General features: G+C 36.8%; 1 protein-coding gene across 5 annotated transcripts in view; it reads right to left on the bottom strand.

Annotated features, from left to right (window-relative positions):
- The window catches only part of LOC124556652 (glycogen debranching enzyme), a 204751-nt gene that overhangs the window by 51367 nt on the left and 141031 nt on the right, over nucleotides 1–12353 (bottom strand). For all 5 annotated transcript variants that reach the window (XM_047130620.1, XM_047130622.1, XM_047130618.1 and 2 more), the window contains exons 14-16: nucleotides 8584–8786; nucleotides 8200–8403; nucleotides 4182–4435 (exon numbers count right to left, since the gene is read on the bottom strand). In XM_047130620.1, the coding sequence (XP_046986576.1) occupies nucleotides 4182–4435; nucleotides 8200–8403; nucleotides 8584–8786 (661 nt within the window). The remainder of the gene's footprint in view (nucleotides 1–4181; nucleotides 4436–8199; nucleotides 8404–8583; nucleotides 8787–12353) is intronic.

The raw sequence follows: 12353 nt of genomic DNA, 5'->3' as shown, positions 1-12353 counted from the left end.
AAGAGCTGATTTTTAATCCCTGAGAAAACCAAAGGAATGTATTAATCAGACTCTTAACAAATAATAAGGCAGGTTACTTCTTATGGCATTCGTGTCAAGAATATATTACTCACTCAACAGTTTATGGGAAAACAAGAGTTCTAACTCAACTATAGTTAATGCAGTACATCATTAAAACGCATCTGCTTCCTTTTATAAAACAGCTTTTCAATACAGCTCCTCTGTAATCCCTGCGTAAAATTTAACAAATAATAAGGCAGATTACTTTTTATGGCATTCATGTCAAGAATATATCACTCACTCAACAGTTTATGGGAAAACAAGAGTTCTAACTCAACTATAGTTAATGCAGTACATCATTAAAATGCATCTGCTTCCTTTTATAAAACAGCTTTTCAATACAGTTCCTCTGTAATCCCTGCGTAAAATTTGTAGGTTACCAAAATGTTATATTGATAGACACACAAACAAACACACAAAATTCAAGCTTTCGCAACCAACGGTTGGTTCATCAGGAAAGAGGGAAGGAGAGGGAAAGACGAAAGGATGTGGGTTTTAAGGGAGAGGGTAAGGAGTCATTCCAATCCCAGGAGCGGAAAGACCTTAGGGGGAAGAAAGGACAGGTATACACTCGCACACACACACACATATCCATCCGCACATACACAGACACAAGCAGACTGCTATTTACAGAAAGATCTAATGAACAAAATTATAAGATGAAACCAATGGTAAATGGCCTCTAAGACCATGATATACATCCCACGTGTCAAATGTTAATACTCATCAATATACAATATCTATTATATCTGAGTCCAGGAAGGATTACAGTAACCAAAAGACTGTTTCTTTTGGAAACCACCTTAGACACAAGAACTAGAGTGATGCATGCTGTGCTCATGACACGAATGAAAAACACAACACATTTATTAATAATGTTCCTAACTTACTTGAAAACTATATCAACTAAAAGTAACCCAGATGAGACCAAACTCTACAAAAAAGCCATGGGTTACTAAAGAAATAAATGTATCTTGTAGAACAAAAAGGAGACATCTGTCTATCAGAGAAAGCTCTGATGTTGTTGCCGTCATTGATTACAAGGCATACTGCAAGTTACTGGAGAAACTAATATAGACACTGAAGCAAATGTTTTACGAGACAAAAATAGTCACATCAGGTAATGAAATAAATACAGTATGTGACATAGTGAAAGAGGAGAGGTGATGAGTAGCAGATAGCTTTAAGAGTAAATTATACATTGACAACAGGTGGATGCAGTGTTGCAAAACTTTTTAAAAATCATTTCATAACTGTAACTGAAAAGATGCGGTTGTCAGGCTCAGTGGAAGCTGTCATGGAATATCACAGGCTACCCATCATAAATAACTTAATAATATGAATACGGCCCTCACTACAACAGAAGTAGTAATACCTACCACAAAATGCTTGAAATAAAAACAAAAGGTTTAGTGGTTGTGATAAGACACTGACAAACTTTATTAAAGAGTCTTCTTGTGAGTTTAGTAACACTTAAAGTTATTTGTGTAACTAGGTGCCTGTCCCTGGAACATTTCTTCACTGGCTGACATATGCTGTAATTAAGCTTCGGCATAAGAAAGGAGATAAAGAAATACCATAAAACTACTGTCCAGTTTAACTTTTTGCCAGCATTCTTGAAAATTTTAGGAAAGGTGATATACAAGCAGATACTTAATCATCTGACTAGGAATAACATATTGACAAAATCACAGTTTGGATTTCTAAGGGATTCTGATACTGAGAATGCTATTTTCACATACATCAAGGATGTGTTTAATCCATTAGACAATAAATTAGAAGTTACTGGTATATTGTATTACCAGTCAAAGGTATTAAACACAATATCCTCTTAAATAAATGCAACATTATATCACACCAGAAAATGCTACAAAATGGTTCAAATTGTATCTCTCAGACAAGAACTAAAGAGTGTCAATAGGAAAAAAGACTTCTGTATGAAGCTATCGGGCATCATCCAAATGGGATGTGGTGTAACACAAAGTTCTATTTCAGGACCCTTAATTTTTATATTACTGAACATTCATCAGTAGCAATAGCATACGCCAATTTTGTTTTATTTGGAAATTATACAAATATTGCAACAAATGGCAAATCAAATATAGTGGTAGAAAGAATGGCTAATGTAATTTTGCAAGGATATTAGTAAATCATTCCTAGCTAATTCTGTGCACCTAAACTTTGAAAACAAACATTACATGCCAATTAAAAGTTGTAACAGGTTTCCTCCCAGCATATGTATGAAATACGGTGACAAGCAGATGGAAAAGGTTGACAGTCAAATTTTTTGGAATTAAAAATTGATAATAAATTCATCTGGGAGCAGCATACAACAATCACATTACTGCTGAAAAACTCAAATAAATATTTATTTGCAATATGGATGTTGTCAGATACAGTGGTGTGAACATAAAAAAGCTAGCATATTTTGCATACTTTCATTATGTAATGTCAAAAGGGATCATTTTTGCGGTAAATCAGTAAGACAACATATGTTTTTGAGCCTAAAAGCATGGTGTGTGAACTCAAGAACATGTAACTGAGGCATGTTCAAGAAACTGAGAATGCTAACAACTTCTAGAAAGTATATTTATTTGTTAAAGAAATTTATCATCAGTAAAATATCTCACTTCCAAACCAATACTTCAGTTTAAAGGGATTTAATGGTAGCCAACTCCTTATATTCCACAGATGAAGTTTTTAGTAGAATCAACTCATTTTGTAAGTCTTATGTAAAAAAATGTTGTAAACTACTATCTGTTTCATCATGCTTGGCTACAGTAGCCTAATCAATGCCTTGTGCTCCTCAGTGTTCATACATTTAAATGTTTGTAACAAGTTTGATGTTGTTGTTGTGGTCTTCAGTCCTGAGACTGGTTTGATGCAGCTCTCCATGCTACTCTATCCTGTGCAAGCTTTTTCATCTCCCAGTACCTACTGCAACCTACATCCTTCTGAATCTGCTTAGTGTATTCATCTCTTGGTCTCCCTCTACGATTTTTACCCTCCACGCTGCCCTCCAATACTAAATTGGTGATCCCTTGATGCCTCAGAACATGTCCTACCAACCGATCCCTTCTTCTGGTCAAGTTGTGCCACAAACTTCTCTTCTCCCCAATCCTATTCAATACTTCCTCATTAGTTATGTGATCTACCCATCTAATCTTCAGCATTCTTCTGTAGCACCACATTTCGAAAGCTTCTATTCTCTTCTCGTCCAAACTATTTATCGTCCATGTTTCACTTCCATACATGGCTACACTCCATACGAATACTTTCAGAAATGACTTCCTGACACTTAAATCAATACTGGATGTTAACAAATTTCTCTTCTTCAGAAACGCTTTCCTTGCCATTGCCAGTCTACATTTTATATCCTCTCTACTTCGACCATCATCAGTTATTTTGCTCCCCAAATAGCAAAACTCCTTTACTACTTTAAGTGCCTCATTTCCTAATCTAATTCCCTCAGCATCACCCGACTTAATTAGACTACATTCCATTATCCTTGTTTTGCTTTTGTTGATCTTCATCTTATATCCTCCTATCAAGACACTGTCCATTCCATTCAACTGCTCAACAAGTTTGATATTCCCTCTTAAATGAAAATGTGTTTCAGATATTTGACTTATTCCGCATACATGAGGACCATCATCTCAATACCCTATAGATATTGAGCAACACACATCTCTGAGTCTCAGTTGACTGAAAATGACAAGTCATGAATAAGCTAAAAGAGTTCAACAGAGTCAATGAGTATTTGTTGTTTGCTATTTACTATATCCAATCCACAGTATAAATACCACTTGCTCACTTCACACTGGTTTTGAACAGGTAACCTGTATCAATGTATCACTTTTTGTTCATTTCACGTGTGAATGGGTGTCACAAACAAAAAGCTACTCTCTCCAACTGGGCAGTCTGGCTGCACAGAAGTGGCTCTCTGAAGGAAATTTGGCTAGTTGTCATCCTTTTTGATGAACATATCTGCTCAAAGCCTCTTCTAGTTATCTATCCTCATTTGGTGATTTACATTAAAAACTGAAATCTTTATTATTTGGAAGCAAAATACATTAAAATCTATATTTAGACTAAAATCTAACAACTTAAATGTGCATTACCTTGCAAACCACAGTAAACCAAAGAACCAAAACCTGGGATGTTATACACTCCAATTCCTTTCCCATGATCCAGTTCCTCACTATCACAGCGGTACAATGCTTCATTTAAATCAGAAAGACTTAGTGATGAGAGAATATTGCTCAGTTCAGTTACTAGATCATGAGAGCTTGCATCTTGTTGAGGTAGACTGCTCAGCCATACAAAATTTCGCAATTTTTTAATGGCCTCTGCTGCCTTGTTATGAAGTGAAACCCTGGAACATATTAATTTATTTTGATGTGAAATTAGTTAGTTACTTGTTTCCAGATAATAGTGAAGAAATGACTCAGATACAGATCAGGCTAAATTTTACAGATGGCAAACAAGAAAATAAAATTCATGTACTTTTGTGTGTTGATCATTTAATATAAGATATGTGATGAATGCAGAGCAGCAATATTAGATATTAATACGGAGTACTCATTAGATACCTGGAAATAGATTTTTAGTATTCTGCCACTGATTGTGTATAATGACCAAAAAAAAAATGTGTGCACCTGTGTGCCTGTGAGAGAGAGAGAGAGAGAGAGAGAGAGAGAGAGGTGTAAGATATAGCCAAACAGAGAAGTACCAGAAACATTTGTGGACAAGAATATTCTCTGTAACATCAATTTTCTACTACTTCTTCTTCATCTCCCCCCCCCCCCCCCCCCCCAAAAAAAAAAAAAAAAAATCAAACACACACACACCTCAGAATGACTTCTTGTAAATAAACATTAAAAAATATCTAAATCTGCAAAATTTAAAGATAAATAGTGACTGGATTGTCCATACCAGACAACAGCCCAGACTGTGGCCTTTGAACACTTACAGATTACATTACAATTCACAGTGACTGTATTTCCATCACGGACACCTAATTAAGTGTCACTGAATAACTATCTGATAGTACCAGTACTCATTACATTCAGAAGTTCTTGTGCTTTTAATGTCTAAGGCAATGGCAGCCCAGTTGGCTATTACAGTTTCTGTATTTATATTGTGCCTAATAAGGCATATAGGATTACTTCTCTACTTGGGAACTTGTTCTTTCTTCATGCACTATGGACCAGTCACTTCAGATGGCAATGATGACAAACAATTTTTGCTATGCTTCATCTCAGTCATTAGCAAAAAGTTTGACATTTTCCAAATTTTCAGTGCAATTCATTACACATTTTTCACAACACCTCAGCTAGATGGTGCTCATCAGACATTCTTTCCTATACTTGGTGTACTAATGTGCAATTATCATTTTAATATGACCAAGTCACCACATATGTGACCCATCAACTGCTATTATTCCTCTTCAAACTCTGTGGTATTGCCACACTACTGGAAATGTCTAACAGCCTTCCCTGATGCACCACCATGCTCACAGGACTCTAGCCAGCAGTGCCATATGTTATCACTTGTGACTCACAATCTGAACACTTCGACCAGTGCTTCTGTGCACAGGAACTTTCAGGTGATATCCATGACCAGAACTTCTTACCACAGTGCTTCCACACACAGGGTCATTGTTTTACTTCAGCCTCCAGTTGTTGAGTGTTTTTTTCTCACAGTGCCTAACACATGCACAGCTTTTCCAAATTTCTTTCCAGTGCCTCAAACACACATACTTTGCCTGAATCCTTTCCAGTGTCTAATCCACACACATTCCTTCCAAATTTCTTTTTAGTAATTAATTCATGCACACATTTTTGAATTTCTCTTCCTGTGCCTAATAAATGCATATTTTTACTGATTTTCCTTCTGGTGTCAAATTTACACACAAGTGCTCCTTTGTGCTCCTGACACACATTTTCAGGGCCACAGCACTCCTGCAGCACAAGTCACTCTTGTGTTCATCCACGTGCAATACATTCACCTACGAAGCTCCTGGCCTTATGGTTGTCTTTCCTCATTCTACACAGGCTTTGATTATACATTTCAGTACCATGTCTTCTGGCTCTACAACAGCCATTCCAATGGGCTGTTTGTTTCAGATGTACATTCTTTTGGTTTCTGAACAGGTGCAGCCCTTTCCGCAGCAGCTCCCAACAACTGGGGTCCTGGACACTGCCCTTGATTGCTGCCGTTGATTCCCTTGGATCCCTTGTCGTCATGGTGGTTGGTTTTATTTTTCTTGTGGGAAGGAATATAGTGCTAGTCATCTCGACTCAAAGTAGCTGTAATGGTCACCCATCTTTTTTCGACCAGGAGCGAAGGGGGAGAGGGAAGGGATGTTGTCTCCTACACACAGTCCATGAGCAATACAGATCATTGCTGCGAGTTGCCAAATCATGGGCCTGCTGGTGCTGCATTTTCCAGATATCAACAGTAGTAATACAGGCCTGCCAACGCAATGTCATTAAGGAACAAACACAACAGTCCAGGACAACAACAACAACAACAACAACAACAACAATGGGTTGTTCTCATAAGAAACTATGGCCCAGCCACCACTGCGACCAGTGGCGCCCGTGTTCCTGACACGCAACACGTTCATCGCCAATAGAAGGTGAGAGAATCTTGGCACTACTGACATTAGCCAGGCCACATGCTTGCAAGTAATTCGCACCATGTGCATTCACTGCTATAGTACATATATGCTGATGCACAGCCACAGTGAGCCAGCTGAGTCTGAGCCACTGGACCAGGACCATTACACCATATGACTCTGGACTGAGTTCCAGCTGCCATTCCAGAAACACTTTGCCTTGCACCATCCCCCAGAGCAGGCAGCTGGCCAACCACATGCCTTTGCCTTAGTCCATGGTAGCTGAGGACTCTGAGCTTTGGAACTGGAATAGAACTATCATCAAATTTATCAGTTGTGTATGCCAGACAGCAGTTGATGCTGTGGCCCATTTGCACATAGACATTGGATTATGACTCAAAGTGATTGTATCGTTAATGCCAGATAGCAGTCCAGCCTGTGGCCTGTTCACACTGAGACAATACACTACAACTACAAGTGATTGTGTATCCATCAGGGACACCTAATAGAATGTCATCGGATAATTATCTGCCATTAGGAATGCTTGCTACTTTTAGTAGTTCTTGTTGTGCTTTTCAATGTCTAAAGGAATGCCAAGCCCAGCTGTCTATTGCCATGTCTGTATTTATACTATGCCTAATAAACTATATAGTAATATAGTATGAAATGAACTATAATGAGCTGCTGGTGGACTATCATTACAATACATTTCACACAATTTGTAGCTCCAAAACTACATACAAAAGAAATATTCAAAGCAATAGTGTTACTTGTCTGCTTGGGAGCTCTCTCTTTCTACAAGCATCATGTCGTGTCACTTGACAAACAGTGCATAAAGCTTTAGTTGCAGAACAAGTATGTGATTTGGCCAGTTTTGTTTGCTATCAGTGCGTAATCCCAGGTATTCTGAAGGACACTCTATCTAGCTGCTGGTCATATAAAATTTCTTCCATTTCCTCATCTTTGGAGGTTGTGTGAAACTTCATAAAGTTTATTTTACTGCAATTAACAGAAATACTATTTCTATGAAATCAGTTCACAATATGCCTAAAAACCTTATTAGCTGATGCCTTCAGTTTGTCTAATGAATTATCCATAAGTACCATAGTGGCATCACCAAAGGTGGTGAATTTACAATATTCTGTACAGAGAAGTAGACTGTTAATAAAAATAACAAAAGTAGGGGAATCAGAACTGAGCCCTGAGGCACTCGACTTGTGATGATATCCCATTCTGGTGATGTTGAGACACCTTATCATCTACCAAATACAACTTACTGCTTTCTGTTTAGAAGACTGAAGTGTCTAACTTCAACAGCAGTGTCCATGCAGTTGTATGTTCTTGATAGCACTGGAGAAGCTTTCTCAATTTCTGCTGTGTATAGCATTCATTCTTACATTAACATTCATTATCTCAGATAAAATAGTGAAAAATAAGTCACAACATTTCTAAAATGAAGATACAGTTTTGTAACAAAGGTGAAGTATTTTATTACAACTGGAAAAAAATCCACTTACTTGATTGCAACCACTGATCCAGGTTGAAAATTTTTAAAATTTATCTGTGTGACATTTGCATCACCAGAATCTCCAGTTTGAAGCATCTGAGACTCACTCAATGGAATATGTTCCTTCAGTTCTACTTCATAATCCTGTAGGCCATTTATTCTCTTTTCATCTTTCACAAAGTTATCGTATTTCTGAAATCTACCCCCTCCAGACCTACAGGAGAAAAATGTGTTAATAGTATTATTTTTTGGCAAATCTAATTTTAATCATGTCACTCAGATATATGTAATGAAAATGTAATCATTAACTACCTTCCCTGCTTGAATTTTGATGCAGAAAATTTATTATAGAATTAACATTAAACACAGATAATCTGGGATAGGATTTACTTACTTTGCATTCTTGTGGGAAAGTGATGCTTCCAAAATGACCTCATCAACAGTGCCTTCTACTCTCAATGGTTTTACAAACCCACGACTGAAATATGTGTCTGGATGCCGGAACGCTGTGTATGCCACCAAAACCACAGACTGATGGGTAGCAGGACAGTGCCGAGTAACAGCAACAATGTCAGCATCCATTTGATCAACAAATACCTGGAATATAGGTTAAAATAATGCTATTAAATATCTGAAATATATAAGAACAATAGGGGAATAAAAGTTGGATACATCAAGAAGGTTCAAATGGTGGGTTTTTATGTTATATATTTTTGTTTACATCTCCATTTCAGTGGGAATAGTCCTCCTTTGTACAAATAAGGTTACTTTGAGATAATACTCTGTTTTTACTATACTTTAAATGAGATGCTTTTGAGATTGTGGGATATTTTTAGGGTAATGAAATATTTTTAAGTATTTAGTGTTTTCATTCTGCAAAAATCCATCTAGTATAAATACACACTTAAATTTGACTTGTGTGAAAATTTGTAGGGAGGTGTGTAACATGTTTGCCTGATATATTCCAGAGAAAATGATTCATGTAATATTTGTTTCAGTAATTATATATAAGTACACAAATACAACACTTTGTACTTTGCCAGTGGATTTGAAAATTGTATCCCCTGGACTAAGAATGTTCTGCTCCCATTTACCAATCTAGTAAAAATTCTGGAAAGGCTTCTGAGGTCTCCCATCCTATGGTACTTCATGTGACTTACTAGGTTTGCACACTGAAAACACCAAGTGTAAAGGCATATTAGGTAGTGTAAGCTTCTCTACATTGGTTGTTTCTTCACTTACTCTTTACAGATTGGAGTTTTTTTTAAATATTGTCTTTCAAAATTTCACAAAAGCAGTCATCCTTAATATCAATCTATACAATACTATACAGTCACCTAGTCATAGTTGCAGGTTGCTTATCTAATGACTTCTAGGAGCAACAAAAATTTGATTTTCAGTATTTCATATAATTATTGATCAAACTGAAAAATTTAAAATGCTGTCATAATCTACTAAGTAAGATGTATAGTCTTACATTAAAGATGTAACACAATAAATCAAGTATTAAAGTTAGAAACTGTGTATACATCTTGAAGCAGCATAACTCACAGTGTGCTAATTATCCACATTATATTCATCCAGTATTTGAAAATAAGTGCACTTAATGATTTCCAACAAACTTTACACATCTTTTCAAAACTTTTTCTCCCTGGCAACCCAGATAATTAATGAAAGGAAAAAGAACTTTGTAATTCAGGCACCCACAGACATTAAACTTAATAATGAATGGAAGTAAAATGAATCACAAGACAGCTGTAATTGGTGATTTCTTTATTGTCACAACCAGTTTTGCTACATTAAAACAGCATCCTAATGTGGAAACAGCATCACATTAGCACACCAAGACACCCCCAATGTTTATAGTCAATAATCAAACCCCCGAAGTGGGGAAGTCATCAAAATAAATAAAACAGGACTTTGGGGCAAATAGTGTGGTGGTGCACCTGTGTAGTTTGAGGTTGATTGGTTTGGAGAGTAAAGGCACCAAACTACAGGGTCATCAGTCCCTAGTCTGAGGGCAGAACAATTGCCAGTAAATCTCTGTGTGGGTTCCAGTCTCTCTAATTTACACTGAAGTTCAATTCTTTAAAAAACTGGGGGCTCAAATGGCTCTGAGCACCATGGGACTTAACTTCTGAGGTCATCAGTCCCCTAGAACTTAGAACTACTTAAACCTAACTAACCTAAGGACATGACACACATCCATGCCCGAGGCAGGATTAGGACCTGCAACTGTAGCGGTTGCACGGTTCCAGACTGTAGCGCCTAGAACCGCTCGGCCACTCCGGCTGGCAAAACTGGGGGTGGAGGGGTCACTAGTTAAACATATTCTACAGAAATGAGACGGCTATAAATGCTTAATAGGTGTTTTTTCATGAGTAATGTCACACTTTAGTCATTAATTGTTGCAGACAGTGATGACAATGACATAGGTTTAGTTACAATTGGCAAACTGAATGTCAAAGAAAGTGGTAAAGGAAAGTAAAAAGTGATTTCAACTTGGATAAGACTTACAGCATAATTCTAATTTGCTGTTCTGGCATACCAAATGTGCAATGTGTGCTCTTCTCTTTTAGGGGAAAGAATATGTTCTGAGAGTGGAAGATTGACTAATTAGAAAATACGGCAATATGTATCATTTATGTAGGTGTATATTTGAAGCACAGTGTTGTATGAAAGTGTAAATTGAACTGTGCGATAAATGGAGAAAAGGAAACTAGAAGAAATCAAAATGCGAATCCATGAAAGAAAAACAGGTAGAAAAGCTCATATCACTACATTTTTGTTGGGTTTATTTAGCCTACTGCTAAGATACTTATTAAACATACAGTATTCCCATTACATTAAACACTCATCTCTTCTTTCATTAACAATCTGCAGCTCATTCCATTATTACAAGAGTGATTGGCATTAGGTACAATCACCATATAAGTGAGTTGGTTACAAATATAGTAATTGAAGGAATAAATGCAAGAATAATGTAGCTCAATTTCAACTAATACTGCAAGAATCTCAGAAAACTTTTTGTAAACTGGAGAAAAAAGTAATTTCAGAATATGATCTTTTCTTTAAAATGTTAAATGATGTTTTCTTGACAGCTCAGTTCTTTGTTCTTCAACGGTTCTCCCATTTACAATTATAAAATTTTGTTGCAGGACATTGGCAACTGAGCATCATGAAATCAGATAATAAACCACTTCGGTTGTAAATAGATTTATTGGTTCAATCACAATCAGTTTTGGATGATTACAAGTCCATGTCCAGGTGAACAAGAGTGCAATAGGAAAATGGAGAAACTATAACAAGAGACTATATATCACCTAACACTTGGCTAGTGGAAACTCACTGCCCAACTGTAAATATGATGATGATGTGGTTGGATTAGCCAGAATTAAACACGGGTTCCACACCAGGTAATCAACAAAATTAACCAAAAGAAACAGGCAGTCAAAGGAAGAAAAAAAGAAGAAAGCCTAAGAGAATATCAATTAACAATGTAAGAAAACTTACACAAAGAGATGTGTGGCCACTGCACATTAGACACCAGGTCATCGACTGGTGACAGCCACACATGGACCCGACATACAGTACGAAGTGGTGGTAGGAGGAGGCCCAGCACGAAAATTGGTGACTGTTGTATTTCAACAGAATGTAAAGCCATCTAGTGGTGAACAGCATCAGAGCTGACTAACCTGATCATTAACAATGGTGGATGCATAATATGTAACTAATTAAAACTGGGTTAGATGTACATTTTCGAAGTATTAAAAAATGAAAAAATTATATGCTTGGGCATAAAGAGTGAGTGTGACCAACCATATGTTAAAAATGGCAGAAAGGTAAAATTCAAATATAAAAAAGCCACAAATGGGCCAATAGTGGCAAGTTGGATAAAAATAAACTAATTATCATAACAACTGAGTATCCACAGGGTGAAATAGTACCAGTTGGTGACTAAAATTAAAGTGATATGCAGAAAATTACAGTTCCTTTGAGAGAGAAATTTGAGAGGAATATTGGGGAGGTCTGAGTACTATTTCAGAAAAAGATAATTATTTGGAGGTTCCATGAGCCTCAGCATGGTTTGCTTGTTTAGGGTTGTTGAAGGGTTCTTGTTTAAGCTGTGTATAAATTCTATTTCCTCTAATAAATTAAGGATGC

Source organism: Schistocerca americana, chromosome X (assembly GCF_021461395.2).
Source record: "Schistocerca americana isolate TAMUIC-IGC-003095 chromosome X, iqSchAmer2.1, whole genome shotgun sequence".
Taxonomy (NCBI): Eukaryota; Metazoa; Arthropoda; class Insecta; order Orthoptera; family Acrididae; genus Schistocerca; species Schistocerca americana.
This window is presented reverse-complemented; position numbering and strand designations above follow the sequence as displayed.